We start from the raw sequence: 27,197 nt of genomic DNA on the forward strand, positions 1-27,197 counted from the left end.
AAGTGGCACAAACCAGGCCCATTTTGTCCAAGAGTCGCAAAAACAGCATCTCAAGCAATCCGAGGCTCTCTTTAGCATTCACCTCACATCAAAAGTTCCCATGTCAGGTACATCTTTTCCGACGATGAAAGCAATCCAAGTCACTGGCTCCAAAGGCAGCCACCAGGTTATTCTCAACATGGCTGCTGCCAAACCCAGTCCTCAACAAGACCAGGTTCTTGTTGGGGTCCACGCAGCAAGCATTACCGCTGACGAGGTGACGTGGCCGGAATTATACGACAGTTCCACCGGGATTCCGGGCCACGACATATCCGGTGTCGTCGACGCCCTTGGCCCAGCTTACACGGGACCCTTGAAAGTTTGTGACCAAGTGTTTGCCATGTTGAAGGCAACATCGGACGCCGGCGGACAGGCAGAGTATGCCATCGTCTCTCCGGAAGAAATCGCCCCGAAACCGACTTCTATATCGCATGCGCAGGCTTCTGCGCTACCCATTCCATTCTTGACGGCTTGGGAAGCTATTCATCAGCATGCCAAAGTGCGCGAGGGCGGAAAGGTTCTCATCACAGGTGCTTCCGGTGCTGTTGGACTTGTACTAGTACAAATCGCAGCCAAAATTTTGAACTGCGAAGTCGTTGCTCTCGCGTCGGCAAAAAACCATGCGTACCTCAAATCACTGGGGGCCGCGATTACGGTGGACTACCACTGGCCAAATTGGGAGGATTCGGCCTGGGATGTTGACGCGGTACTTGACACAGTGGGCGGAGAAACTCTTTCAAAGACTTGGAAATGCGTCAAGCCAAATGGCAGTATCGTGACAGTGGCTGATCCTCCGCCGCCGTGGTCATTTGGGGGAGCAACCCCGGAAGAGTTGAGGGAACACCCTGATGTGAAGTGGGTTTATTTTATTGTCACAGCAAGTGGTGCAATCTTATCCAAACTCACGAGTCTGTTGGATGAGGGTACACTAGCGCCTATTCCTGTAAAGTCGTTTAGCATCGAAAAGGGGCTTGAGGCTTGGGAGTATGGTGGTCGGAGAGGCAGAGATGGCAAAGCGGTGATTGAGTTCGTGGGTTCGGGCGAGTAGTAATACTTTCTGATTTCTACGGACCTTTTTTCCAAGTTTATATAAATGACTTTCCGCCTACATACAGAATGTTTCCAACCACGATCTCAGTACTGCGTCAATTCTCAAAGCAGCTTCTCAACAAGGCCATATCCAATCCAGCAACGCCAGCTCCGAGCCCGCTGCTGACGCCGTCCTGTCGATTCTGCATGATGAGCTCCCCGTTTTTTCCCCTGCTATCGAAGACTGCCTTAGCCATGAGCTTGACCTCCCCGGACCACTTCCTTGCTTGGGGCCATATGTCCTCGAAAGCTCTCAACGCGCCGAGGAAGACACGAACACGATCCTTGGCATGAGCATACTCAGACCCTTTTAGGTAGTACTCGCAAGCAGATATGTATGTTGCTGCAGCCATCGATCCCATACACATGATGAACGGAGTGTGGGTTGTCGGAGATGCAGAGAGTGTGAAAAGTTCGACAGACGCTTTGGAGGCATTGACGGCCTGCATCGTGTGACGCTCGTTGAAGACTTCTAGGACGCTGACATTTTAAGGCGGGGCATATCTGGAACACAAGAGCTCCATGGTACTGCAGTGAAGTCTCGACCGAGGGCGATGGAGGTGTGTTGTCACGCTGCGAGGTTAGCGAGATGACACCGGCTGCGACGAGCGTCGACGCACGTATTGAGCAACATGTGGGCGCGGAACATGATCTCGTCAACAGATCCGTCTGGTTGCACAGGCTCTTTCTTCCTCTCGGGAAGATACAAATGCCAACTCGTAATGTTGGCCTCGGCATTCTTGACCTGCGATGTGATCTCATCTCCTTCCTCGTCCACGGTCAGTAACGCGGTGCCCAGCATTCGTGAAGCATCTATAAGATAGGCAAATGAAGAGAACAAACTGCCACTATCTTCAAACGCACGATTATCGTACTCTGCAAGTGTCCGCGGTGGGGGAATGTTCTACAGTAGCCTTGTTAGTGTTTTGCGACGGCAGCGTCAGGTCTCTCTTACGCCTTGGATGTAATCCATTTCTTCGCAGGGCAAATCGGCGTCGTACTCGGCATGCCACAACTCAAAGGTAGGTAAATGTCGACTCCCTGCGAAGATGGCATCGATAACGTACGATTCCCACCATGTCCGTCCGCCAACACCAAACAGCCAACGCTATGCTCACTTGCAAACCGCTGCGATTGTAGTCCGATATCTAGAGTCATCGACTTGGCCTTATCCGTGGTGCTACGCGCAAAGTCTTGTTCGCCACTCCATTCGAGGGCGCCGGCATATAGCAGGAGGCACTGCACACTAAATCCATTTCGTGGGAGACGGTTAGCAATCGCTGTCTCAACGGCGGCCCGATATGCATGCGACGCAGGATCCAGGATATACAGCGCGCCAATGAAGGTCATCGCCCTTATTACATCGGCCACTGATTCCGGATCTTTGTCAAACTGGTTACGAGGCGAGCTTTTGGTAGGACGATTGGATGGCCCTTGAAGAAGGAGGCGCAGAAACTGTCAAGGGCTTTGCTTTGATGGGGATTCACAACCTGCGGAGCAGCCAAGGGATCGCTGAACAGGCCAGCAGAGTCGTCACGAGAGCACATGTCATCGTTAAAACCAGTGTACCGCGCGCTGTTAGGCTGCAGGCCGTCTGATACGGACCAGCTCTTTCGTGAGGGCCCGGTATGCCCCGACGGACTTGCATCTGATCCCAGGGTCGTTGAGTCATTGCAGTTCGGTAGACGGCGACTCTGCCGCCGTAAATCTTTGTACACGCATCGCTTATTGCCTTTTCTACAGCGTGTACACGTAGGAGTTATTCCATCACACCGCAAATGCTGGTTGCGACAGGTAGTGCAGGCCACAGTGATGCGATGCGGAATTTTGCGCTTCCCAGAGGAGCTGGGCTTGACCTTTTGCTGAACCGAGGCATCAGGGCTTCGAGTCCTCGGCGTAGTTCGTTGACTACTTGGCCTTTGACTGGTGTCGTTTCCTGTTAGTCCAGAGACCATCCCAGTTGTTGCTTCGTGGCAAGCGGCATTAGCTGCCTATCATGAGAAGACTTTGGCAGGCATGCTCGTCATGAGATGGATCACGGTTGACAGCGCCACGCCATTTATTGATGGGTCAATGGTCTCCTGGAAAAGTAACTACTGCAACTATAACTGCAGCTCCGATCCTCTTCCCCCACTTGTTCAGCTCGTCGCCTGACTTCTGTCTTGCAGATTCGGGATGCAGACATTTTGGGACTACGTCTCCGACGCCAGTCATTCTCCATACCGTCATTCTTGAGAATTCTCTAAAACTGGCCTGCGATCCTCATTCCATAATGGCACGTGGTCGCACATTTATTTACCTAGTCGCCATGTGCAAAGATCACATCAGGTTGGCAGGAGTATGTCGGTGAGACGCTTGCCAAAAGGCAGCTATCAGAAACGCCGTACTGCCGTGACGCAATTACTAATTATAATACAGCGTATAAATAAAAGCCACAAGGAACGGTAATAGCGGTTCCCCTAGGAGCATGCGCCGTGGCAACGCTGCAGAGGAGTTTCTGCGCAAGCCACAAGAGCTAAACACTATATCCTGTGGGAACACCAGGCCAGGCGATGCAGTTGTCTGCACATGGTGCTATCAGGGAGAGTCATCAGGGTAAAGAACTCGATAATCTATCTCTTTTTATTAGAGTTGTGGAGTTGCATTGCGTTGATTGGTGTCAAACAGAATGCGAGACTCGACTCGCGGCGAAGGCCAAGGCATCACCCACTGGCACAATTCATGATTATGTCTCACAGGCGCCCTGCTGATGGCCGAATCCCGCCTCTGCAGGTGGATGCCCTCACGTCCAAGGGATTTGAAACGGAATCCCGAGGCGGATCATTACCAACGCAGCCTTGGAGCCAGCAAGATGTTCAACTCGAGTTACGTCCTCAGCCTAAACCACGATCCAAAGTATTGCAGTGGCTATTCTCCAAACCTTATTTCTTGACGATGATACGCAGATGGACCCTGAGAAGGCAAAGACCTTTATGAACAACCAAATCAATGCCAATGTCTCAGAGCCCGAAGAAGTTGGCCTTGCTCGCACTTTAACCTCGGGGCTCCCCTTCGCTGGGCGCAAGTTGCCAAAAAGGTTGGCGTCGATTTGGAAGGCCAATCACTATTCAGAGCTGTCAGCTGAAAATCCCAGAGGCCATACGAGGAGTTGAGCAATACGCAGAGTCTGACAACGTTCATACTGCCGCTGTGGCAGGGCTATGCGAGGCCAGGCGAGTGGATGGAAAGCAGGAAGAAGCGCCCTCCCGGCAATGATGTCCCTGCTCCAAGGCCGGCTCCATAGCGACTTGACGGCCTTGCTACGCTCTAGATGCAAGTGGCAAGGGGGGTTGGAATCGCAAATGTACCCTTGGTGGGCGAAAAGATGAATCGCATTGATTGGCTTTTATACAATGCTTCGACGCAGAACACGTTTGACCAAATTATTCCGTCAGATATCCAAATCATCGCTTCGGAATTCTCCGCGATAGCTCCCATCCCCTCTTGGTGCCCGTACAGAACGCTTGCCTTCAGTCCCGTTGAATCCCGTGTACGAGCTGAGGCTAGGAGGTAAGTCCTTAACAGCGGTCCCCCAAGAACTCTCCGTGGCGCCAAGAGTGAGAACAAGCTCCTTGCCCTCCGTGAAGAATGAATGGTCAATCCAGTTCTTTGTGTACGGCTTGCCATTCAGGGTGGCATTCTGAATATATATATTCTTGTAAGTGGGGTCAAAATGAACGTTTCTAATTATGGCCGTCTTCTTGGTAAGAGGATGCTTGATCCTGACGCTCTCGAAATACGGGGGCGTAATGAGATACACACTCTGTCCCGGGTTCGGAAATAGCCCCATCATGGAAAACGCGAGGAACGAGCCCATGGCGCCGCTGTCGTCATTGCCAGGTAGGCCGTCGGGCTTGGGGGAAAAGTATTTCGGTATGTAAAAGTGACTGCGACGGGCGGATTCAGCCGGGCGCCCAGCATAGTGATACTGAAAGACGGTTAAGAATGCGGGCTCGTTGCCAATGTAGGTGATTCCTTTGTCATGGAGGTAGTTTAAGCGGTTCACGAATTTGTCCGGGCCTCCGTAGAGGGTGATGAGCTGTGCTTGGTCGTGGGGGACAAAACTGAGCCGTCATCAGCAGCTGTATTTTGGGCATTCGGTTATTCTGTAAAAGATACTTACAAGCCATATTCCCAGACGCTGCTTTCAAACGTCTCGGGGCCACTATTCTGAAGAGAGCAAACGCTCTTGGAGTCGGTGTTGCTGCATTTGAGGGGATCCTGGTATCCCCACGTCCTGTTCAGATATCTTGGTTGAAAGAATCCTGTGAAGCCCGTGGTTGTGCCGTCTGGCAGCGAGGACGGCTGATCCGCCCTGTATAAGTTCTGCCAGTTTCCACTGCTGGCAATGTACTTTTCCTCTTCTTCCTTGTTGCCGAGGCTCTTTGCCATCTGCGAGATGCAGAAGTCGTTGTAGGCATACTCTATGGTGCGGCTGATGGATCTTGTCAGAGTTCCGAATCCCTTGTAGTCAAAGTCTTGAACCGGCACATATCCCAGCTTCTTCCATGAGTCGATGCCTCCTCGGCCGCGGCAGCACCAATCGTATGGCTCCTCCTCAGCATCCTTCTTGACCGCCGCGTACCCCTTGTCCCAGTCAATGCCGGCTGTGATGCCTTTGATGTAAACATCCGCCAATACATTGTCAGCATTGGAGCCGCCTTGAGTGTAGCCTCTGCTGAAACTCATTCGGCAGTCTGGCAGCCAGCCGTCGTGCTCATACGTTGAAATAAGTGAGCGAATCATTTGGGCAACGGCCTCTGGATCAACAATAGTTAGGAACGGAAACTGCGAGCGAAATAAGTCCCATATGCAATAAAATGAGTCAAAGTAGGGCTCGCCGTCCTGCCAGAGTGGATTTTCTCCCGTATAGTTCTGCGGATTCACCATGGTTCGGTAGACTCCCGAGTAGAAGTTCTTCACAAAGCTCCCATCTACTCCCTTTGGATCCACGGTAATGGGAGACAGCTTCTGTCGCCAAGCATCCTGCGCGTCGCGAGCGTGCTTATCAAAGTCGAATTCGAGCATCTCGCCCTCGGCATTGGCGCAGGCCTGTTCGCTGCTAATGAAACTAATACCAACGCGGGCGTGGACGGGGTTGTTTCCGTCAACAAAGCGAACAAAGGCACCGCCGGGCAGAGGGTAGCCGTTGATTGAGCGGGAAAGCTTGAGTTCGTGAACATCAGTGCTGGCGCGGCTGTCGGCATAGATGCCGCTGTCCGCAATGTCCGTGCCGTGAAAGTCGGTACAGAAAAAAGGCTGATATTTGCCTTGGCCAAAACTGGCAACGAATATGGCACTGCCCGTGATGCGGCCAGTCTCGGGGTCGACTTTGATAGTCCCGTTGTCTTGTCGCGAGTCTGAAAGATCGCTGAGATCCTGGAGTATAAGAGGCTTGTCGCCCGCAGCAGCGCCCTTGAAGGTGAAGCGGAACAATGCTGTATGTTTTGTAGCTGTCATTTCGACCTGGGGTCCGCTTTGAAGAGTGATGCCAAAGTATCCTGGTTTCGCCTTGACGCTCTCGTTGGCAAACTTGCCAAAATTTACACGCGTCTTCTTGGGGAACGCGCAGTTGTTCACATCACCGCCCTCGCATTTGTTATATGGGAACAATGGAAAGTTCCCCAACGAGGGCGAACCACCAGTTCCTGAGTCGTGAAGAACACTGAACCCAGACACCGGAGCACCATCGAGAGTAAACCCACCTTGGTTGCTGCCGCTGGTCGTGTCTGCAACCGCCTTCGCCATGCCATACGGCACAGTTGCACCGGGAAATACGTTGCCGCCATTACTTGCCCCGATCAGTACGTCAACGTATTCAAGGGGGTCTATGCGGCCGAGCCCTTGTGCATTGGCTCGTGGAAAAGAGGCAAGCAGAATGGCAGAAAGCCAGCCGAGTGTCTGCACATGCACCATTGTTGTTCTTCTCCCCGAAAGGAAGAAGTTATGGGAACAGGGTAATGGCTCCAGCCCACGAGGTTGAACCTGGCGCGCTCAGGGTGAAGCCCATGTTTGTGCAGATCCATGACTTTATATATGTATATATACACGGAGTGCCACGTACTTTACAAGCTTTGGCATTGTCTTGGGGAATGTGAGAGGCCTGGAAGCTTCTCCTCTCGGCCTCAGATGACATCTCGCAATGGCCATGTCTGCGACCAATGTCTTAGATGCGTCCACCCTTGCCAGTTCCTTCAATATTGTCGTTGCATCGCGTCGTCGGCAATGCTACGGCCAATTCTGTGCCAACCTGGCAGGTTGAATAACGCAGATCACGATATTGACTCGAAGCACCTTACCGGACGGGTTAGCTCTCATTGGATTCTGTGCGTCTTGTGTCTCGCCTGTGCAACATTGTTAGATCATGAGCTCCGCATGGCAAGTGATGATGCACCCACACTAACGGTGAAATCCTCCTAACCACGGGTTCACATGATGAACCGTTGCATTTTGCCCGGGTCAGGGTCTCGGGGGATGATGCGCCTGGGGACGGGGTCTATAGCCGCGGCACAACTCGTACAACCTTTCCTATCCATCCATTAACCCCCAACATGTATCTCGGTCTCTTAGACAAACTTGGCCTGCCCAATATCCATACTCTGCCTTTCATTGACCGCCACACTATTCGGCAACCAACGCGCGCCGCCCGCGTCGTGGTGTCTTGGTGGCGCCCAGCCATCTCAAGGCATTCAGGGCAATCCTTCTGATAGGTTATCTGTTGCTGCTAGTGAGATTGGCCAAGCAGGCTGGGGCCTCTTTCAGGGGGTCATCATCACCATTGGCCCTGAAATGCATGGCGCAGGAGCAATCTATCCTTTTGGAAGAATACTGCAGGCTACGGCATTGACAGTGCGACAATTGCACCAAGGAATGTATTGAAGTAGCTGCTGTGTAAATGACTCAGACGAGATACAGGAACAATCCAATCTCCATTTATGTAGCTCAGCAATAGAGAAGATAAAAACTAAATTTGAGGACGCAATGCGGGCATGCGGCAAACAGCCACCGACCGAGCGCGTCACACTCTGGTTGATCCAACAACAGGATTTGGTACAGTCAGTCGATTAAAGCATGACAGAATCCATTTCAATCACTCTTTGACAAAGGATTCCTAAAGCGGGTAGACAAAGCGCAAGTTTTGCCTATCAGTCAGATCCAGATCCTGGTCATTCAACTGCAAAATCTCGCTGCCAATTTCCAGGCCCTCAACTTCCGAGTCACTGTCTCGATTCTCCTCGAGTTTTCTCGCGCGCTTTTTGTTCTGATTGCTAAGATACCATCGGATGATCAGACACATGATTGGTGAGATGAGCCAGAATGCCGTCATGAATGCCCAAGGAAGAAGGTATCGAGGCTTGTATTGCTCCTGCCAGAATCTGTTGCCGCACAAGATGAATCAGTTCACGCATATTGCGATATAGGGCTGCGCGCAGGTAAACGTCCAACTACTTACTCGGGCGATATCATGTTGGCGACAGATGCCGCGACAATGCATGTAGACATCAAACACAGCTTCTTGGTATACCCAATGGTGGTAGTTCCTGCCCACGACAAGCCCAAAAGGTACGAGGGCTTGAACGTTGAGATTTGCGTTCCCACGACGAGCGCTATCTTGTTCGACCACGGCGCAGAGACCTTGGGCGCCGTTAGTCCTCGACGCTCATGCCCCCGGTTGATGGGAGCACTCACCATTATGATGCCTCCTACGAAGCAAGGTATGTAAGAAATGGCGCAGGTGTACCCTACGCCAAGCTCTGTACCATAGAGCATTGCTGCGGAAACCAGAATCAGGAATGATCCCCAAAGAGGCTTGGCAATGTTGAACAAGGCACTTTGGGCCGGGGTGAATCCAAAGCCAACAAGAATGAGTGGCAACTGCTGCGAAGTATTATTTGGCAACTCGTTGAAGAACATGTGAATGCTTGATGGAACTGTTAGAATGTGCCCATAGATGCAACCAACGCGACGAAAAGGAAACTCACATGAACAACCAGCTCTTGACGTCGGTAAAACACTCACGCACTTGATACCACTTGAAGGACTTGTTGGAAATACCCGAGTGAGTCTCTCGAATGATTCTAATCGTTTGCACCTTTTCCTTGGTCGTGAGCCACTTGGCCTCGGATGGGTTGTTGGGCAGGAAAATGACGAGAGGCACTGCGACAACAAAAGTCAAGACGACACAAATGATATGGAGCCACTTCCACGAAGAAATCCCCCCAGCAAGGCCCCCAGCTTGATCGTCAATGATGAGTTTGTAAGCGACCATGGTCAAGAGAACATTGGCGAAACTGCCAGACGCCCACCAGAGTAGCTGGACCCATGGACTCTTTTTCGGGGGAAAGAAAGCTTGGTGCAGCACCGTGGTCGACGGGACGATTTGAGATTCCGTCTGTTGGTTAAGTGGTTAGGTTTGGAAAGGCATCGCCATGTTTGACGAACTAAGCACAAGATATCGGGGCCTTGTTACGTACCATGCCGAGGATAAATCGTAGCCCCATCATCTGTTTGCCCGTCTTGACCAGCGGATGCATACCAAGAAGCAGAGCCCAAAGCAACAAGGAGCCCGTGATGAATTGCTTGTGTCCAACTCGCTGCGCAAGAGCAGCACCCGGCCACAGGGCAATAAGATAGCCCGCGTAAAATAGAACAAACAAATCGTTGTACTCGCTCTTGCTCATTTTCACGTCGCGGAAAATACCCATGGTACTGGCCTGAGACAGGGTAGACTTGTCAAGGTGAATCAAGAAGGCCACCCACCAAGTCTGCATGAGCAAGAACCAAAAGTTCTTCCGGTTCAAACGTCTTTCTTCATCTGGCTTGATGGGCTCGACGCCATCCTTGTGGCTGTTGTAAAAGAGCGTCGTGTCGTCGATATCTTGCTTGGTGACAAGATGCACACGTTGCCGTAGTCCGGAGCTTGAAGTTGGATTTGCACCGGTCTTGTCCGAGGTCGGGTTGTCTGGGTAGGGACCGGCCTGGAGAGCTGAGGTCTCAAAAATTTGCTTCTCGCCCGACGACATTTCAACGGCGATAGTGGTATATCCCTCTTGTTGCCTTTGTATGCTGAAATCAAATCGCCCACGGCAGCTTGTCCAGTTTGTTCGCAAACATCCGTTTTATAGGCTGTTCCATTTACTTCGGCGAAAACGGCGGGAAAAAAAAAAATTGTATATGGGTCTTTGAATTCCCTCGATAAGGTGACAGGCTTACAGTTTGGCACAGCTGTACCACCAACATCAGAAATGAAACAAGGCCGATTCGTTGGGATTCCTACTGGTGGAGCGAGATTTAACAGCCAGATGCGACATCAAGGTGGCGTGTTATGTATAAATTGAAGCTAATCACGCAGCCGTGTTCGTCTATTGGCCCGGAGTGTACCCAAAGCTTGTCTATCAAGGTGTCGATGAGCAAGTTTGCTTCCTGCATTCACGTCCTAGGTCCGGGTTAGATGGTTCGTTTCGGGGGTTCTTTTGACAGAACACATCTCCGGGCAGCAACCAGGTCTTTAGCTATAAGCAGCGTCTGATAAGCGAACTCTAGTCGCTCCCTCAACAAAGAAAAAAGCCGCGGAAACCGTCCGGATCTCGTATTGCAGAGTGCACACAGACCATACAAACATGACGCAGAATCAGAAGCGCGTCGCAGTAGTCGGTGGTATGAGCCCCCTTTGCAAAAGTATGAGACAGAACCTTTTTTTCCCTGACCCCCAATAGCTGGCATATTCGGCCTTTCTCTGGCCCTCGCCCTGCAGAAAAGCGGTATGTCATTGGCCTTCAGAAAGCCATCCCCCGCATGTTGTGATGCAACCACACTCATAGCCCACGGCAAAAGGCCACAGCGTCACAGTCTTTGAGCGCTACCAGTACGACAAGAACAAATATGAGCCAGATGAAGACGAGAAGGTCCAGGCAGCTTCGGTCGATGTTAACAAAATAGTAAGTGGCAGACCAGCCGGCGACATTGCAAGTCACGACGGGTTTCTGACCAAGCAGTTCCGGGCTTCCTATGGCAAAAAGCTGCATTATCAAAGATTGGCAATGGAAAGTCGAGAAGCATGGCTGAGAATCAATCAAGGCCTGGCTGACGCACTTCTTGTCGAATGCGGAATGCTTCGTGTTCAGCCTTCCGACGAGTTGGCAGCCTTGGAGAAGGAAACACTCGCCAACATGCAACGGGACGGCTTCCGAGACACCCAATTTGTCAAAAGCAATGCCGATGATCGGGAGCGTGCAGCAAGGCTTGGGTGGGAGGGGAAGCTTCTTGATTTTGAAATTCCAGGCAGCACAGATCACAAGACCTTTGATGCTGTACTCGATTCCCTTGGGGGCCTGACGAGATGCAGCGCTGCCTGCTATCATTTCTACAAGTTGGCTGTGAGTGCGGGTGTCGAGTTTGTATTTGGTTCAGAGGAGGGAACCTTTGCATCATTTATTGAGAAAACAAGCACCGTGGAGGAATCCAAAAGCAAGGTTGTTGGGTTAAGAACAAAAGATGGGAAAGCTCACGAGGCAGATGTAGTCGCCATTGCAGGTAAGTCGAAGATTAGTTTTTTTGTCTCTTTTCTTTTTCATTTTCTTCCCCTACCTGATCTCAGTAATAGTCCTAATAAACGACTGAAGCGGGCTCGTTCTCGACACAGCTCTTATCGAAACTCTCCTACCATCTAGAGTCCGCCGCTGGCAGCTTGGTGACCTTCAAGATCGACCCTGAAAACAAAGCACTTTGGGACAAATATTCTCCAGAGAAATTTCCAGTCATTACCTGGAAAAGCGCTCCTCGCGCCAAAGACGGAAAAGATACTGGGAGTATTTACGTGTTTCCAAGAACTTCCGATGGTATTATCAAGATTGGATATCGTGGTGTCAAGGTGGCGTGCTACCCGATGATCCATCTGCTGAATACCTTGCTGAAACTACATTATTTAGTTTACCAATTTTGAGAAGGCACCTGACGGGGTTCCTTTCACGCAAGACGGTCAATGGTCGATTCCTCTACCGTATGAGGATTGCAAAACCGTTCCGGCACAAGCGGAGGAAGCGATTAGAACGTTCGTGTCCATCTTCCTGCCAGAGTTTGACAAGGCCAACTTTGACACGACCAAGTTGTGCTGGTACACTGACTCCTTGGACAACTCGTTTGTTGTCAGTTACTCAAGATCCAAGGAGACGTATAGTAAGCGTGGCTAATAGACTCGACAGATTGATTATGTGCCAGATTACGCCGAGAACTCTGTGTTTGTGTGTACTGGCGGTAGCGGACATGGTGCCAAATTCATGCCGGTTCTCGGAGACGTACGACTACCCGTTCCATATGACTGAGACCTTACTGACGCAGTTTTTACCCAGCATGCGGCCGATGTCTTTAACAATACCGACAATGCGAAGTCTCACATGCGTACTCACTGGCGATGGAGAGAAGATGTTCCCCGGCGAAATGGTTTAGAGGACGGACCTGGTGGCCCAAGGAACATTGGAGGCAGGCTCAAGTAACTTTTAGCCAGCCGGATTGAAATCTCACTCCAAGAAATGATGTTGCATGAGTGAGAGGCCATGAGTGGATGATCCATGCGTGTGACAGGGTGAAGGGGGTTCTTTGAGCGGCTTTGTAGCTAAAATAAGGTGACAGAGAGTATTTAATAAAAGCTCCCACTTTCTAATATAAATGCCACAAGGATAGTACAAGCGCGTAGTTCTACAACGACTACACTCGTATTCCCCGACTGATCGCCATCGGAGTTGAACCTGGTCGTAGCGACAGGCAACGGTGCACCCGACGGCGATTTTGGATACATGCTCATCGCTACCATGCACAAATTGAACTATCAGCTTGGCCGGTAAAATATAAAAGACCCGACGGTTACTTTGACTCCCAGCATGAACCCCGCATGTCCATGAATGTAATAGCCGTGATCAGGCTCACAGTCTTGAGCCGTGTTGAGGTCCATGAGCCATTCGTTGTCACAAAATTAGCATCGGATCTAATTCTGTTGCATAATGCCTTCACTAGGTCTGATTACGTTGCTTTTCTTCGTCTCTGGTGTTATTAGGGCGTCCGGCAGATCTCGCGGCTGGCGTCCGCCTTTCAAGCCCAGATACCGCATCTCGCCAATTGATGGCTCAAAGATTGCTTTGCCAACCAAAGAACAACTTGCGTTCCAAGACCGCGAAATCGGCGCATTGATTCACTTCGACGTCGCGACCTGGCTCAGCATTGATGGGTGTAATTCGGACCCGTCCTTGGTGCCGAATGCGTCGCTTTTTGATCCTACACTCATCAACACAAATCAGTGGTTCGACAGCGTCACTTCTCTTGGTGTCAAGTATGCCGCCCTGGCTGTGAAGCATTATTGCGGCTTCGCAAGTTGGCCGAGCCAAGTCACATTCCCAACTCGCCATGGCAATCAGAGGATCCGCTACAACTACACAACTACTGATTCGCCACTTGACGGCCTGGACGTTGCCAAGGAGTTTGTGGACTCTGCAAGGGAATATAATGTTGGCCACGGGTCCTACTATAGCGTTGTTGTGAACAATTTTCTCAACGCCCAAAAGTCGCGAGTTCGGACCAGCAAGTTATCGCCCGGCCGGGTGGGAATCACAAATGCAACTCGCAATCAAATCGTGTTAGATCAACTTTCTGAGCTTTAGAGCAACTATAGAAGTCTGACTAAGGTACGTACATACTCCCAACGTTCAAAAGAATGAATCAAATCGCTAATAAACGACGAGATTTGGTTCGATGGCGGCTATATTGCCGCCGAAAAGGACAACATCCAGCGCTTGCTGGAGGCGAAGCAGCCCCAAGCCGTGATTTTCAACGGATACGACAGCAATGGCAGTTGTGTATCGCCTATTTCAGGTATTCCCATGTTCCGCGATGCTACAGATTAATGTAAGCAATGATCTGACGAGAGACTTGACCAGTTCGCTGGATTGGAAACGAGAGGGGCTTGGCTCCCGAAGAGAGTTGGTCGACGTGCGTGGCAGCTTGTAACATTCGTCCCAGTACATGTATATATTATAGCTATTCTGAGCTCACGGTGCAGTTTGCAGTGGTTTAGCAGGCGGCGGCGACCCAACCAGCCCGTACTTTGTGCCGTCTGAATGTGACCAGACACGACACTGCAGACAAACGACTGCTGGTTTTTTGGCGTCGGACAGCCTCTTCGAATAATTGGAGAGAGGTCTACCACACCATGGTTGGCAGAAATTGCTTGCTTGAGCTGGACTTTGCCCCCCGACCGTAGCGGTTTGATCCCAGCCGACCATGCCGCAAGGTACAAACAGCTGGGCGACTTATCCAGTCTTGCTATCGCGTACTCTATGACTTTTTGACTACCCAACTGCCGTTGATCGCATCCAACTGATGGAGGACCAGACCAACGGCCAAGTCATCCGGTCTTACGAGGTGTACGCGAAGATTGTAGACATTGGCGGTGTCAATGGTACTTTGTTTGTACCGTGGACGCTCCAGCAGAACTAGTGTAGGCCACAAGAAGATTGATACTTTCGGAAAGCCCATCACGGTCACGCAAGTATTGGTAAACTCTACGTTTATAGACGTACCCAAGTGGCGGTCGGTATCGCTTCACCTGTACGGCAACCTGGACATGAAGAAGCAAGGGCGAGTTGCTTGGGTTATCGCGCTCTAACCCGCAACACTAGAAAAATCAGATCGGTAATAAAAGCGGTGGCTACGATGTGGTAGTCTTAGCCTGGTGGTTGAGTCGCATGTGATTTTGCCCGCCCAACGGCCATGTTTTGACCAGTCACCAACTTCTGTCAAGCGTGAATCTCCCCCCGAAGCACCGACTCACAGGCCCGTGGATTGTAATCGGATAGACTGCACGGGAACGTCGTGCCCGGTTTGGGTTTTCTGCCGTGTGGTGGCATCATGATCACGGGGAGCAAAGAGGTTGACGACGACTGAGTTGAGCCACCTCGTCACTCGTAACCCGTAGCCGGCCACGTTGTCTCCATTTCTGTTAACAGCAACTCCAAACGCACACAGGGGCACGGGAACGGCGCCACCGACGACCGACCACTCCGAGGCCGTGCCGAAACGCGGGGGGTTGCCAAAAACTAATAACTACCAGACAGAACAGGTATTTGTACGGGGTAAAAAGCAAGGCTGAGTCTACGGGGCCTTGCGGTAAGACTTGGCTTCCAAGGGGTTTAGAGAGCAACCCGGTGGCTCAGCTGCGGGTTCAGGAAACGGCATAGACACGGCCTTGAATGACGATGTCTGGGGTCGTCAGTTCTCCCGACCCTCCGCACGCGATCCCAAATACTACAATAGAAAAGCCCAGTAGCCGTCGCATTAGGTCGCCTTCCCTTTTCTGGCTTCTCGCTAAACATTAAAACTTGACGGCTCGTAGACGACAACAGGTACTGCCACAACTCACAGCCATGCAAGTCACCGTCTTGGTCGGCATCGCCCTCGGGGCCGCCGTCGTCGTCATGGTCATCAACGCCGTGCAGACAAGACAGCGTCACAGGGCCATGGCCAAGAAGCTCGGGTGCAAACCGCCTGTTCTAGGTCCGTCCACGGAACCCAGCGGCGTCGTGGCCATGTACCGCGGCGCAAAGGCGTCCAAGGAGAAGCGATTCCCCCGGCTGGTCCAGGAGCAGTTCGAGAAGCTCAATGAGCGCGAGGGCCGACAAGTCGGTACGGCAGCCCTGGTCACCCCATTCTTCAAGAAGATCATCTTCACCTCGGATCCGCAAAACATCCAGGCCATGCTGGCGCTGAAGTTCAAGGACTTTGGTCTGGGCGTGAACCGCACCGATAATTTCAGACCACTTCTCGGGAACGGCATTGTAAGTTTTGTTTGCCTGTGGCCCGACATGATCTCGAGCGCCAGACGGTTGACTCCTCTCTTGTTGTTTGTTTAGTTTGCTGCCAATGGTAAGCAATGGGAGCATTCGCGAGCCCTCCTCCGCCCCCAGTTCGTCCGCAGCCAGGTCAGCGACTTGGATCTCGAGGAGGCGCACGTCAGGAATATGATGACGGTGCTGGATCGTCACCTTGGAAGCGATGGCTGGACCGGCACCGTCGACCTCCAGGTCTTGTTCTTCCGTCTCACCCTCGACTCGGCCACCGAGTTCCTGTTTGGCGAGAGCGTCAACAGCCAGATGGATCTGCAGGCCGACATCACCAACAGCGGCAAGGACGACAACAGCTTCGCCTACGCCTTCGATCGCTCACAGTACATCCTGGCCATTGCTGCCCGGCTGGGCCACAACTACTGGCTGATGCACACGCCCGAGTTCCACCGAATGGTCGAGAGAGTCCACAAGTTTGTCGACTACTTTGTGCAAAAGGCCATGAGCAACCCGGGCGAGAAGCAGACATCGGGCCACTACGTCTTTCTGCACGCGCTGGCCGAGCAGACCCAGGACCCGACCGAGCTGCGATCGCAACTGCTCAATATCCTGCTGGCTGGTCGTGATACGACGGCTTCGCTCTTGGGCTGGTTCTTCCACACCTTGGCCGACAAGCGCCACGAGCACATTTACAAGAGGCTTCGCCAGATTGTCGTCGACGAGTTTGGCACCTATGACAGCCCGCGGGACATCACCTTTGAGAGGATGAAGAGCTGCCAATACTTGCAGTGGTGTATCAACGAGGCCCTGAGACTGTACCCCGTCGTCCCCATGAATGTACGCACAGCCCTGACCGACACGACTCTTCCCACTGGGGGAGGCGATGACGGCCGCTCGCCCGTCTTTGTCCCCAAGGGGACCGATGTCGGCTACTCTGTAAGTTCAGGCCCTGCTGCTGCTTGCAAGGACACTCTCCCTTTCGTCCTCTGCTCACGCAAATTGAATCTTGTAGGTATTCATCATGCACCGTCGCAAGGACCTGTGGGGTGAGGACTGCGAGGATTTCAAGCCAGAGCGCTGGGAATCACGGAAGCCTGGCTGGGACTACCTCCCTTTCAATGGCGGCCCCCGTATCTGCATTGGCCAGCAGTTCGCTCTTACTGAAATCGCCTACGTCTTGGTCCGTATGCTGCAGCGCATCGACGTCCTCGATGGCTCGGCCGCGGGTCCCGTCAAGCATGGCTTAACCTTGACCAACTGCCCGGCTGATGGAGTCAAGCTCCGTCTCCATTTCGCCGAGTAGGTCATGATGACACGGGACGTGGAGAAGAAAAAAAGAGATGAAATAAAATAAAATAAAAGGCATCGGCGGGAATCTACTCCCATGACAGACGCCCAAGCATGCAAGCCATGGCTCATGACGAGACACCAGACGTGATGGTGCAAACAATCTACTTGTAAGATAATGATAAGAATTGTACATGGAATCTAGCCATCGCATATGCTCTTAGTAAAGAATATCCTCGCCGTCAACTATGCTCCTCCCCGTCTTGACCGTGGTCAGTATCCCCGCTGCATGTAAATCCTGTACAAGGGAGAAGATGACGCCGTCGCACCCTTTGGCGGCCATCATGTCCACCGACACGGGCAGCACCTCTGTGTGGTTCGTAACAATCGACTCGTATGCCAGCTCTCCGATGGGCACCACCATGTCCGGTGCGCCGCTGTATACTGAAAGGCGACTGACGGAAAAGGGGAACGGCCGAGACGGTCCACTGAGGTATGTATCACGGTACTTTGGCGTCGGCATTCTCGGGACATACACGAGGAGGTGTTTGGAGCATGTCCTGGGGTCGCGTGGCAACTGCCTCTTGTTGAACCAGTCCATGAATTTTGTCTTGGCAGCTACCACATCTTCAATCGTGCTCGGATCCTCGTCTCCAAAGCCCCATCTTTGCAACGGACTCGGGTCCACGTGAGGGAGTCGACCATCGTGAGCTTGGGCATAGTCTGACACGAATGTGTCCCGGACAAGCTTTGCCTGCTCTTTTGCTGTCAAGAGTTCGTACGTGTTTTTGAGCAGAATCGGCAAAGGTTGCTCGTTTGGCATGTCTGCTTTCCACGACTCTTGGACATTGTAGGCGGTTACACTGGCGGACAGAAAACTAGTCAGATTTCGTAGAAAATTGTCTAGCAATGCATTGTATCTGGTTGACGAGTTGGTTGGGAAACCGACGGCGAGGACCGAGGTTGGGTATGTGCTTTGCAAGGTAATGTTGTCAAGGTAGAGCGCTTGCGCTGTCGAAGCCCAGAGACGAGGGTCTCTAGCAAAGATTCCGGCCGTGTCATACTCTGGCGCGAGCGGCATAACACGGTCCATGGAGACCAGTCCATGAGCTGCAGCTCGTTGTTAGTTCTTAACCGTCCACTTTTTCCCCCAAATACTACTCACATGGCCTGTTTCCGTATAGTCCTTGAGCTTGGCTTGGGCTCCTTATGCTGCCACCAGTGTCGGACCCGAGTGTAATGTCTAGCCATGGGTATGAAGCTACACGTAGCTGTCAGTGAAACACAACCTGTCGGTGATAGGCGGGCTTTTGGCAGACCTTCTCCAGAAGCAGGTCCTGTAGACGACGACGATCCATCTTGATAGCCATCCCCTCTAGGATTGAATGGCGAGTGGTAATCTACCCAGTCAGCAGTTGCCGTCTCCCCATTGGCGAACTGGCTCGTCTTCATTTTGCCCACGACAATGGCACCCGCATTGATGAGGTTCTGCACCGCCGGAGCGGTTGCGTCTGCAACCGCATAGTGGTTATACCAAGCACGGTTACCATTCGAAGTCTTTACTCCTTTCAAGTCATATATATCCTTGATCCCAAGACGCACACCAGCCAAGGGCTTCTCGGGGGTGGGTTTGAAGTATAACCGGGATGGGACCGCAACAGCTAGGGATTGTCCGGGAATATTCGCAGGAAGGACTGCAAAGCCCCCGTTGCCGTCCGGTATAGTGGTTTCGCTGAATGATGCCTGTGTATCGGAATACAGTCGATATGCCTGGAATATAGACCCCCAGCTTGACATAAAGTACGGTCCGTCGGGAATGCTGTCGTCCAAGGTTGAAGCATGCACATCAACGCAGTTCCTCAGAGCGGCATCGCAGAAACGGCTCCCTTCGGTCGTCGTACTCCGTATGTAGATGTCTATAGATTGGATTAGCCGAGCTTTTTCATCGGTTCTGCAAGTGGTCGTCGTCATGGCACTGTAGATCAATGCCATAGTTTTTTGCCAATGTTGGGCGCACCCTGAATGAATCCATCTTGGAAAACGTCATCGTTGCCAGAAAATTCAGTTTTTATATATCTCAACTCATCTTGTCCAAATTTTCCATAATTTGACGTCACCACTGTGATTGGAACAAGATCAAAGTCGCGTGCCTTGGAGCTGTTTGCTGGCTGAGGGATCACGCCAATTGACTGCGGCGGCACATAATATGGTATGTTATTCAGTTGCAGCGTTAGGCCAGTGATGCGAATGTCAGCCTCGCTGGTTGATGAAACGGCCAGAAGCACTGCCAAAGCAAGCAATCGCCAACGCTGTAGTCGCAACATGGCCGGGTCGTGGTGCTTTCCACAGAATCTTCCAAAGGATCAATGATTGCCGGGAAGCAGCTGATTCACGGATGATATGAGATCAGCAATGGGTGCACCTACTCACCCATACCATGATATTTTTGATACTACATTGAGATACCAAACTTCGGGTAAAACTCCTTGTTTAGGTTGACTAAAAAACTTGACATAGTACCATGTGTTTATCGCTGTTACATCGTGCGTGTAAAATAGACGGTAATCTCCACAGAGCTGAACACCCTGAGAGACACAAAAGCACCTTGATGTTCTACAAAGGCCCGAAAAGAAATTGCGCATAGCCGCAAAGCCGGTCGAATGTACATGGTGATAGTACGTGATTATTCATTAGCCCTAGCGAAGTGGCTGTTTAAACACGTCTGGAACAGAACAAGTGGGATTCCCATGACTTCTTAGCCATCAGAAGTGCCAATACCAGACATGACTGTTTGCAATATCGATCGATATGAATACTGTTCAATGAACTGTAACTAGCCGCTGTTATGGAGGTCAGTTTCACAAACCAACTTCAGTCAACTGCTCCATCGCAGAGCTTTGTACAGTCCTGGAGCAAATCATTTTGCAACAACATTACGGGGTAGTCCCGCGGCCCATCAGCAAGTCTCGGCTGCATAATTGTGCTATCAGCAACGTAACCATCAAGGTAAATGGTACAACATCGAAGAATGTATGCGCTTATTTCATGCGCCAACAAACTCCGTGGACCCGACAAGCACTATCATTTCATTTTGCGATTACGGCAGTAGTCCAGCTTGGTGGTTGCTTAATCAAGGTCAGTAGTCAAATAAATATATAAGCAGCAGACTTGAAGAGCGCTGCTCAGTCACAACATAATGCCAGTCCGACAAGATCACTATCCCAACAAAGTCGTGTAGTTCCATGCAACGACGACGTATGCAAAATGTTGCTCAGGGTACCCAGTTTCAGGCATCTCGTGTCAGCTGTGACTCTAATTACACTGACACCCGTCCTTGGTCATGCCGCCAACCAACAGCATACCCATGGCTCGTCACAAAGGCCCGCACTGCTAGAGAACTTTGATGCCATAGGCGCCTGGTTTGAAGATGTAGCAGCCATCAACGGAACGTCGATTGCTCGCCGCCCAAATGTCACAATCGCAATCGTAGGGGCCGGCATCTCTGGTCTCACAACCGGGCTCATGCTCGATAGTATTGGTGTGCATAACTGGGAGATAATTGAAGCTAGTGATCGAATCGGCGGCCGTTTTAGAACGAAATATGTCGGCGGTACGCAAGAATGGGCAGAAATGGGCCCTATGAGGCTGCCGTATTCGATCAAGTACAGGAGCGATAATACGACACACGAATACACAGACCACCGCATGACCTTCCAGCTGGCAGAGTGGTTGAATAAACTCAATAAGAACGACACGAAATGGAAAGTAGACTTTATCCCTTGGCTGCAGCACCATCCCAATGAGCTTCTCGCCAGAGGAACCGGCCGTCATGCCGATGGGAGGATTCCAACCCGAGGAGAAATCGCGGCAAACCCTGAGCTGGCAGCTCCGCCTCCAATGAGCAGCGCCGAGTACAATAACACCAAGAGTGCCATGAATGGCATACTTAAGAATGAGACGCGCCTGCGTGAGATCCAGCGCGATATCTGGCGGGCACACGAGAAGGCAATGGAGGAGAATCTCGACGATTGGAGCGAACAAGGGATGATGCGTCACCTGTTCAAGGCCAGCGAGAACGTCACGGACGCCATTGCCACCGACACGGATTACGAGGTGTTTTGGGACGAGATGGTGCACAACTCCAACTTGGCACAGGATGGTGGACGCGGCGCCTTTGGCGAGACGGAGTGGAAGTGTGTCGACGGGGGCTTCAACAGGCTATCCGACGCCTTTACGCCACATGTCCAGGACAGGGTGGTTTTCAACCGCAAGATCAGAAAGCTCGAGTCTGTTGGCGACGGCAAAGGTGGCCTCCGGACACGGCTTTCCTGGTATCCCAGCGCAACTAACCGCACGTACGAATCCAAGGAGTACGACTACACAGTCATGACGCTCCCATTTACCATGACTCGACTGATGGACCTGCCCAAATTCTCGTCGACGCTCAGCAGGGCCATTGGCGAACACGGCCTCCGGTTTCAAATCAGCCTGCAAGGCGGCGCTGCTGTTCAAGGAACGGTTCTGGGAGAAGGGCGAGCGGCCCATCTTTGGCGGCTACTCTCAGCCTGCGAGCGCGGCCATGGGGGCGCTGTACTATCCCAGCTATGGGCTGAACGAGAGCCGTCCGGGGCTTATTACGCAGTACCGCGGAGGCGACTGGAGCGATCGGTTCGTCAGCCTTCCGGACGAGGAGTACGTGGGCATGGTGTTGGATGCCATTGTCAGCCTGCACGGCGAAGAGGCGCGGCGTCTGTACACGGGCGACTACGAGAAGCTCTGCTGGCTGCAGGACGAGCACTCTGCGACGTCGTGGTGTCGACCCAATGTTGAGCAGCACAGGTTGTACATCCCGTCGTATCATCGCACCGAGCACAACACCATCTTCATTGGGGAGCACACGGCACCAACGCATGCGTGGATTAGCTCGTCGTTGCATTCGGCGGTGAGGGGGTCGGTGCAGCTGTTGCTTGAGCTGGGCATGGTTGATGAAGCAAAGAAGCTGAATAAGGAGTGGATGGGGAGATGGATCAACAGGACGTGATAGCTGGCGGTTGGCGGTTGAATTCATGCATGGAGGGATAACCTGCTCGGTAGCATTTGGAGTGTTTGAGCATCATCCGTGTCACGTGTTGTTGGGATGCGTCCATGAGCAGCAGATTCAGACGCGCCCACGCCAGCAATTATTTTGTTCAAAGTAAAATACAAACCCATGCAATCATATGGTCTTTACGCTCAGACATAACATGAGACATGATTTCTGCCATGGTAACTCGGAATGCTTGCACATGTGTTGGTTGACCTTTTGCTAAATGGAGGCGCAGGCTGCTGCAGGGTAGGACCACCGGATTGCGGCTTTTCGCGGGCTATGCGCAGTGGCAATTCATATTAACTGTTCAATTAATTGACGCATCTTGGTCAATCGGGGGCTCGAGGGCTTAGATGTTATTAGCTGCGCGAGTAAGCATGCCGTGAGTGTACCGCCAAACAATGACAAGGGCACGACATGGCGAACTGCCATGGTTTCGACAACATCACCAACCACCACGCTCACTCACAGAGCCGACGAGAAACTTGGCCGCCAACCGCCGCCATCAATGGATAATGGCTACACCTGCTCAATTGCATTGATTACTGTGCTAAGGTCTCAAGGCCGCGCCTCTGCGATGACTAGTAGTAAAGCTATTTTCTATCCCTCGTCTCCACGATGTTTTTTCCCGCCGAGAGACCAACGACTTCAGCCACGCGATCTCCAAGGATATCCTGGCCCCCAATGACGTGTGTTCTGGCTCGCAAGGCCTAGCTCAGCAGAAACGACCCAATTGTACGCAAGCAATTGTGCGGGCGATGGAGCAGAGAGGAGTCAGGTTCCTTGTCCCTTGTGCTCGACACTCTTGGGACATTGTGTTGAGATGCAAGCAAGCATTTCAAAAATGACACAAACTACTAGCACTTGGCCCCAGAGGCTGATTGGCTGTTCTTGCCGTGCCTCCCCGTCCATGATGAAAAATTGACCCTCGGGAAAACTTTCAACATGGCTTCGGCGAGCCACGGGAAGCCCTTGTCGACCTTGAACGTGCATTAGTTATGGTTAGTTATTAGTTTAACGCCGTCAACCTGTTTGTGCAACACGAGTAAATACACATTCATACATACATACACGCATGCGATCTTACTTAAATTGCGAGACGCTACCCCCGGCACATACGTTCTGTTGTTCCATTCCTGTCCGTCAGCACAACCAACTGCCTTCGTCCCAGCGAAAATTCACCCAGCATGTCGTTTGTCCTACACGACTTGAGCTGAGTAATTGGACATCATCAAAGACCAAGAGAAACACCGAGAGTTTTATTGGTTGGATCTCGGGGCAACACACCCGACCATCATGATCATGAGAAGCACCTGGACAGTCTTCGGCCTCGGTGCCATCGCCGGCATTGCTGATGCCACGCCAGCCGACAAAAACACCAAATGTCCTGCTGGGCCTCGTCTGGCCCATTGGCCGCCCGAGGCTGCCAAGGCCCTCAATGAAATGATTGTGCGCAATGCCCACAAGGGTCGCTATGCTGTCTTCGACATGGACAACACTAGTTACCGCTTCGATCTCGAGGAGTCCCTGCTGCCCTTCCTCGAGGCCAAGGGTGTCTTGTCGCGCGAGAAGCTCGACCCTTCTCTGAAAATTGTCCCCTTCAGAGACACTGCTTCCCACACCGAGAGCCTATATAGCTACTACCTTCGTCTGTGTGAAATCGACGATGCCGTCTGCTACCCCTTTGCCGCTCAGGTGTTCAGTGGCGTGCCAATCCGACAGCTCAAAGTCTACGTGGACGAGCTCATGGCCCTCAACAGCACTATCCCCGTGCAGTACTACGCAGAGGGTGTCCTGACCAATTCCACCGTGAGCCCGCCCAAGGTCTTCCGTGGCCAGGTTGAGCTGTATAATCGGCTCATGGCCAACGGTATCGAAGTATACGTTGTCAGTGCTGCCTCGGAGGAACTCGTGCGCATGGTTGCCTCGGACCCCAAGTATGAGTACAATGTGAAGCCCCAAAATGTCATTGGCGTCACCCTCTTGATGAAGGATCTCGGGAGCGGAAACGTCACTTCTGCGCGAAAGCAGATCAGAGAGGGCGACTACAACGAGAAGAATAACCTCGATTTGGTCATGACTCCTTTCCTCTGGACCCCGGCCACATGGAAAGAGGGCAAGTGGGCGGCTATTCTGGACTACATTGACCCTTGGAACCGTCCCATCTTGGCTGCTGGTGATACTCCCGATAGTGACGGCCCGATGCTGTTCCAGGGAGTTGATGTTGGCCGTGGTGGTATTCACCTGTGGGTGAACCGCAAGGACAAGTACATGCAGCAGATCAACAAGATGAGGGAAGACTTTGCTGCCGCCCAGAAGCGCGAGGGTTTGCCCGTGTGGGCCGACAAGAATTGGGTCATTGTGAAGCCCGACGACATTTTGTGAGAGATTTTGTCGGCCATCAACGGTTCGTACGTACTTGTACATAGTTTTACACCATGACAATATGAATAGCGGCCGTTTGACCCAGGGAACCACCCAGCACTTTGGGCCACGAAATTAATCCCACCATGGACTCTACAATAGCGTTTAGCCTCCCACTAGGCACGTAACATGATGAGATTGCTGGTCCACTACTCCGTACCGAGTACTTGACATTTTACTGAGGGCGGTGGGTGTGCCGTTTCCAGGCACCGTCGATCATTGCTCAACTCAGGAAACAACAGCCGCCATGAATTCTTGGTCCAATAGAACCACCTGTGGCAGCATGGTTCAGGGCATTCTGTGGGGGGCCGCTGGTTCCAGCTGGAATTCGGGACGCATGAAATGGGCCTCGTTCTGCGTAATTGGGCCAAGTCTTTGGCTTCTGGGGCCTCACGCCACCGACGGCGTGGGCAATTAGTGGCTGCCCCTGTAGAGTCTGAGTCGAACGAAAATGAGAACATTGAACATGGCGGTCCAGCTGAGACCAAGTGAGCCTGGCCGGGCGCATTGTTTGTGGCCACATGCCTACAACGATCCGAGAGAGCGTCAATCAAGTGATGTGAGATCTCGTTTACTGCCCAAGTTGTGTATGAGTAGGACAAGGACATTGAATTGATTTGAAGAGATGATGATCAAAAAACCAAAATTACACTCTACCCTCAATTGTTCTGCGGTTACGGCGCTGATACGGTTCAACATGTAGATCTGAATATCCGGCCAAATGTCCTGAACCGTTCAAGCTCCAAACAATGGCATGTCAACGACCCCCATATAACACAGAATTTCATCCCAAATCACACCTCCCGTTTCCAGCCAAGACACAGCATGCAATTGGACAGCACGTCTTGAGCCCGGCGCCGCCTCCTGTTGGCCTCGTGGTCTCGTTGACCAATGTCTGGCTCTACTGCCCGGACAATAGCACTTCTACCCTCACTGGAAGCCGAGAACTGGGATCTGTCTTGGCCGTAACAAAGCATCACGTCTGGTGTGTAGATGTTACCACGCACGTCTGGAGCATGGTACGGTTTGCCCAGCTGGCGTAAGCCGTGTAAAGCAGAGTAAGAAGAGCCCATGTTAGATTGGGTAGTGAGTCTTTTTTTTTTTTTTTTTGCAGAAATCACCTATATAACGGCTGCAAACATCCTCAGAAATTTCTTGCTATTCTTCACTGAGCAAGCAGGTTCGACAGGCATCTTCCGGCTTCACAGTCAACGCCTTCGTTTCAATCCATTCGCTGTACACTGTATATGCCTTACGTAACCCCTTTTTAAACACACTCCAAAACCCATTGTCATGTTTGGACAAGTTGCCCTCGTTTCTGTTCATTTTGCCGCCGTTGTAGCAGGACTACCGGCTTACACCAACCACGTTCATGTCAACGCCCACCACGAGCGCGGCGCCATCACTGACCGCTACACCTTTTACGCAGGCGACGGCTCTACTGGAGCGGGTTGGCCTTCCCAGGACGCGTGGGGCTCCTGGGACGCCCTCTGGAATGCCAATGCCCTTCTCATGAAGCAGACCTGCGGCTGGAATGGCTGGGGCGCGAATAACTCTGACGATGAAATCGACGCCATCGAGTCTGCTATCCAGGAGCTGGCTGACCAGACTGGCGTCGATAACCGTTTTATTCTTGCCGTCATGATGCAGGAGAGTAAGGGCTGTGTTCGAGCTCCCACGACCAGCAACGGAGTGACGAACCCTGGCCTGATGCAGTCTCACAACGGCAAAGGTACTTGCGCCAACACCAACCCGTGCCCTGCCAGCCAAATCACCCAAATGATTAGCGACGGCGTCGCTGGAACTTCGTCTGGAGACGGTCTTCAGCAAGTGCTCGACCAGGCTCGTGGAGTTGCTGGTGAGAAGAGCACCCGGTCATTTTACGCGGCTGCCCGCCTCTACAACAGCGGCCTCGTTGACTACAACAGCCTCGACAAGGCCATGGGCAGCACCCCTTGCTATGTGTCTGATATTGCTAACCGTCTTACTGGCTGGACTCTGGCTGGCAGTAGCTGCCGCATTTAAGCTGAGCTGGGGAGGGAAAAAGGCCGAAGACATCCTATCCCTTATGCTGGAGCACTGCTGTATAAATTACCCTTGGGTTCCTCGAATACTTTGAGTACATAATTTTTTTTGATCTGATGTATATACCATACTATTTATGAAACTATTCTTCCTTTTTCCCGGTCGCCTGTGGCGCCAATGCAATCATCTTCCCCTCCATTTGAGTGACTTGTGATGCCAAATACTAAACATGCCATACTCCTGTCAAGAAACTTCTTGTGAGGAGAATGAGATTGATACAATGGTGGGAAACGCCCGAAATGCTGTGCTACGAATTATTTGCTCTTCCCAATTTGCATTCTACATAATAATGTCGACATGGCAATATTTCGGGTTCGTCA

General features: G+C 51.9%; 12 protein-coding genes across 17 annotated transcripts; 7 read left to right on the plus strand and 5 right to left on the minus strand.

The window, feature by feature from the left end:
- Positions 1-178: 178 nt before the first annotated feature.
- Positions 179-1,087, plus strand: J3458_021415 (uncharacterized protein; the record flags this gene model as incomplete). Its single annotated transcript, XM_007817419.2, has 1 exon — positions 179-1,087. The coding sequence occupies one exon, from the start codon at positions 179-181 to the stop codon at positions 1,085-1,087; it is 909 nt and encodes a 302-aa protein (XP_007815610.2).
- A 97-nt stretch (positions 1,088-1,184) lies between these two features.
- Positions 1,185-1,577, minus strand: J3458_021416 (uncharacterized protein; the record flags this gene model as incomplete). Its single annotated transcript, XM_066122606.1, has 1 exon — positions 1,185-1,577. One exon carries the CDS (start codon positions 1,575-1,577, stop codon positions 1,185-1,187), a length of 393 nt encoding a protein of 130 aa, XP_065972364.1.
- Positions 1,578-1,616: 39 nt separating this feature from the next.
- J3458_021417 (uncharacterized protein) lies at positions 1,617-2,101 on the minus strand (the record flags this gene model as incomplete). Its single annotated transcript, XM_066122607.1, has 3 exons — positions 1,617-1,701; positions 1,749-2,032; positions 2,084-2,101. 3 exons carry the CDS (start codon positions 2,099-2,101, stop codon positions 1,617-1,619), a joined length of 387 nt encoding a protein of 128 aa, XP_065972365.1.
- A 1,098-nt stretch (positions 2,102-3,199) lies between these two features.
- Positions 3,200-7,152, minus strand: J3458_021418 (uncharacterized protein). 2 transcript variants are annotated; one of them, XM_007817421.2, is made up of 2 exons: positions 5,291-7,152; positions 3,200-5,231 (listed from the first exon to the last, which is right to left on the minus strand). In XM_007817421.2, exons 1-2 carry the CDS (start codon positions 7,081-7,083, stop codon positions 4,559-4,561), a joined length of 2,466 nt encoding a protein of 821 aa, XP_007815612.2. In that variant the 5' UTR covers positions 7,084-7,152; the 3' UTR covers positions 3,200-4,558. The 2 variants fall into 2 exon arrangements, with proteins under 2 accessions (XP_007815612.2, XP_065972366.1); XM_066122608.1 differs by having other exon boundaries at positions 3,300-7,152.
- Positions 7,153-7,738: 586 nt separating this feature from the next.
- J3458_021419 (uncharacterized protein) lies at positions 7,739-10,337 on the minus strand. Its single transcript, XM_066122609.1, has 5 exons — positions 9,642-10,337; positions 9,150-9,559; positions 8,857-9,088; positions 8,621-8,802; positions 7,739-8,543 (listed from the first exon to the last, which is right to left on the minus strand). Exons 1-5 carry the CDS (start codon positions 10,188-10,190, stop codon positions 8,279-8,281), a joined length of 1,638 nt encoding a protein of 545 aa, XP_065972367.1. The 5' UTR covers positions 10,191-10,337; the 3' UTR covers positions 7,739-8,278.
- A 232-nt stretch (positions 10,338-10,569) lies between these two features.
- On the plus strand, positions 10,570-12,817 carry J3458_021420 (uncharacterized protein; the record flags this gene model as incomplete). 2 transcript variants are annotated; one of them, XM_066122610.1, is made up of 8 exons in its annotated part: positions 10,614-10,824; positions 10,884-10,928; positions 11,002-11,105; positions 11,163-11,700; positions 11,790-12,037; positions 12,096-12,311; positions 12,369-12,461; positions 12,516-12,817. In XM_066122610.1, exons 1-8 carry the CDS (start codon positions 10,788-10,790, stop codon positions 12,657-12,659), a joined length of 1,425 nt encoding a protein of 474 aa, XP_065972368.1. In that variant the 5' UTR covers positions 10,614-10,787. The 2 variants fall into 2 exon arrangements, with proteins under 2 accessions (XP_065972369.1, XP_065972368.1); XM_066122611.1 differs by having other exon boundaries at positions 10,570-10,824; positions 10,884-11,105; positions 12,516-12,659.
- Positions 12,818-13,163: 346 nt separating this feature from the next.
- Positions 13,164-14,060, plus strand: J3458_021421 (uncharacterized protein; the record flags this gene model as incomplete). The annotated part of the gene is made up of 3 exons (XM_007817424.2): positions 13,164-13,757; positions 13,818-13,841; positions 13,899-14,060. 3 exons carry the CDS (start codon positions 13,164-13,166, stop codon positions 14,058-14,060), a joined length of 780 nt encoding a protein of 259 aa, XP_007815615.2.
- A 1,478-nt stretch (positions 14,061-15,538) lies between these two features.
- J3458_021422 (uncharacterized protein) lies at positions 15,539-17,578 on the plus strand. 3 transcript variants are annotated; one of them, XM_007817425.2, is made up of 3 exons: positions 15,539-15,989; positions 16,065-16,931; positions 17,008-17,578. In XM_007817425.2, exons 1-3 carry the CDS (start codon positions 15,579-15,581, stop codon positions 17,296-17,298), a joined length of 1,569 nt encoding a protein of 522 aa, XP_007815616.1. In that variant the 5' UTR covers positions 15,539-15,578; the 3' UTR covers positions 17,299-17,578. The 3 variants fall into 3 exon arrangements, with proteins under 3 accessions (XP_007815616.1, XP_065972371.1, XP_065972370.1); XM_066122613.1 differs by having other exon boundaries at positions 15,539-16,931; XM_066122612.1 differs by having other exon boundaries at positions 16,065-17,578.
- On the minus strand, positions 17,475-19,369 carry J3458_021423 (uncharacterized protein). 2 transcript variants are annotated; one of them, XM_066122614.1, is made up of 4 exons: positions 19,300-19,369; positions 18,602-19,198; positions 18,448-18,543; positions 17,475-18,392 (listed from the first exon to the last, which is right to left on the minus strand). In XM_066122614.1, the coding sequence occupies exons 2-4, from the start codon at positions 19,077-19,079 to the stop codon at positions 17,503-17,505; spliced, it is 1,464 nt and encodes a 487-aa protein (XP_065972372.1). In that variant the 5' UTR covers positions 19,080-19,198; positions 19,300-19,369; the 3' UTR covers positions 17,475-17,502. The 2 variants fall into 2 exon arrangements, with proteins under 2 accessions (XP_065972372.1, XP_007815617.2); XM_007817426.2 differs by having other exon boundaries at positions 18,602-19,369.
- A 1,014-nt stretch (positions 19,370-20,383) lies between these two features.
- On the plus strand, positions 20,384-22,323 carry J3458_021424 (uncharacterized protein; the record flags this gene model as incomplete). The annotated part of the gene is made up of 2 exons (XM_066122615.1): positions 20,384-21,872; positions 21,925-22,323. Exons 1-2 carry the CDS (start codon positions 20,547-20,549, stop codon positions 22,321-22,323), a joined length of 1,725 nt encoding a protein of 574 aa, XP_065972373.1. The 5' UTR covers positions 20,384-20,546.
- Positions 22,324-23,322: 999 nt separating this feature from the next.
- J3458_021425 (uncharacterized protein) lies at positions 23,323-24,949 on the plus strand. The gene has a single exon (XM_007817428.2). The coding sequence runs from the start codon at positions 23,665-23,667 to the stop codon at positions 24,751-24,753; it is 1,089 nt and encodes a 362-aa protein (XP_007815619.2). The 5' UTR covers positions 23,323-23,664; the 3' UTR covers positions 24,754-24,949.
- Positions 24,950-25,978: 1,029 nt separating this feature from the next.
- On the plus strand, positions 25,979-26,979 carry J3458_021426 (uncharacterized protein). Its single transcript, XM_007817429.2, has one exon. The coding sequence runs from the start codon at positions 26,086-26,088 to the stop codon at positions 26,815-26,817; it is 732 nt and encodes a 243-aa protein (XP_007815620.1). The 5' UTR covers positions 25,979-26,085; the 3' UTR covers positions 26,818-26,979.
- Positions 26,980-27,197: the final 218 nt, after the last annotated feature.

Source organism: Metarhizium acridum (assembly GCF_019434415.1).
Source record: "Metarhizium acridum strain ARSEF 324 chromosome Unknown scaffold_579, whole genome shotgun sequence".
NCBI classification, from domain to species: domain Eukaryota; kingdom Fungi; phylum Ascomycota; class Sordariomycetes; order Hypocreales; family Clavicipitaceae; genus Metarhizium; species Metarhizium acridum.

Bases quoted from the DNA above. Each gene is read 5' to 3' on its own strand.
- J3458_021418 (XM_007817421.2), bottom strand. From the start codon at position 7,083: ATGGTGCATGTGCAGACACTCGGCTGGCTTTCTGCCATTCTGCTTGCC. The intron at 5,232-5,290 runs GTAAGTATCTTT...ATGACGGCTCAG, and splicing joins AGCGTCTGGGAATATGGCTT to TTTTGTCCCCCACGACCAAG.
- J3458_021419 (XM_066122609.1), bottom strand. From the start codon at position 10,190: ATGTCGTCGGGCGAGAAGCAAATTTTTGAGACCTCAGCTCTCCAGGCC. The intron at 9,560-9,641 runs GTACGTAACAAG...CTTAACCAACAG, and splicing joins TACGATTTATCCTCGGCATG to ACGGAATCTCAAATCGTCCC. The intron at 8,803-8,856 runs GTGAGTGCTCCC...ACGGCGCCCAAG, and splicing joins TCGTAGGAGGCATCATAATG to GTCTCTGCGCCGTGGTCGAA.
- J3458_021422 (XM_007817425.2), top strand. From the start codon at position 15,579: ATGCAAGTCACCGTCTTGGTCGGCATCGCCCTCGGGGCCGCCGTCGTC. The intron at 15,990-16,064 runs GTAAGTTTTGTT...TTGTTTGTTTAG, and splicing joins CACTTCTCGGGAACGGCATT to TTTGCTGCCAATGGTAAGCA. The intron at 16,932-17,007 runs GTAAGTTCAGGC...TGAATCTTGTAG, and splicing joins GGACCGATGTCGGCTACTCT to GTATTCATCATGCACCGTCG.
- J3458_021423 (XM_007817426.2), bottom strand. From the start codon at position 19,274: ATGGCATTGATCTACAGTGCCATGACGACGACCACTTGCAGAACCGAT. The intron at 18,544-18,601 runs GTCTGCCAAAAG...AGCTACGTGTAG, and splicing joins AGGACCTGCTTCTGGAGAAG to CTTCATACCCATGGCTAGAC. The intron at 18,393-18,447 runs GTGAGTAGTATT...AACGAGCTGCAG, and splicing joins ACTATACGGAAACAGGCCAT to CTCATGGACTGGTCTCCATG.
- J3458_021425 (XM_007817428.2), top strand. From the start codon at position 23,665: ATGATCATGAGAAGCACCTGGACAGTCTTCGGCCTCGGTGCCATCGCC.
- J3458_021426 (XM_007817429.2), top strand. From the start codon at position 26,086: ATGTTTGGACAAGTTGCCCTCGTTTCTGTTCATTTTGCCGCCGTTGTA.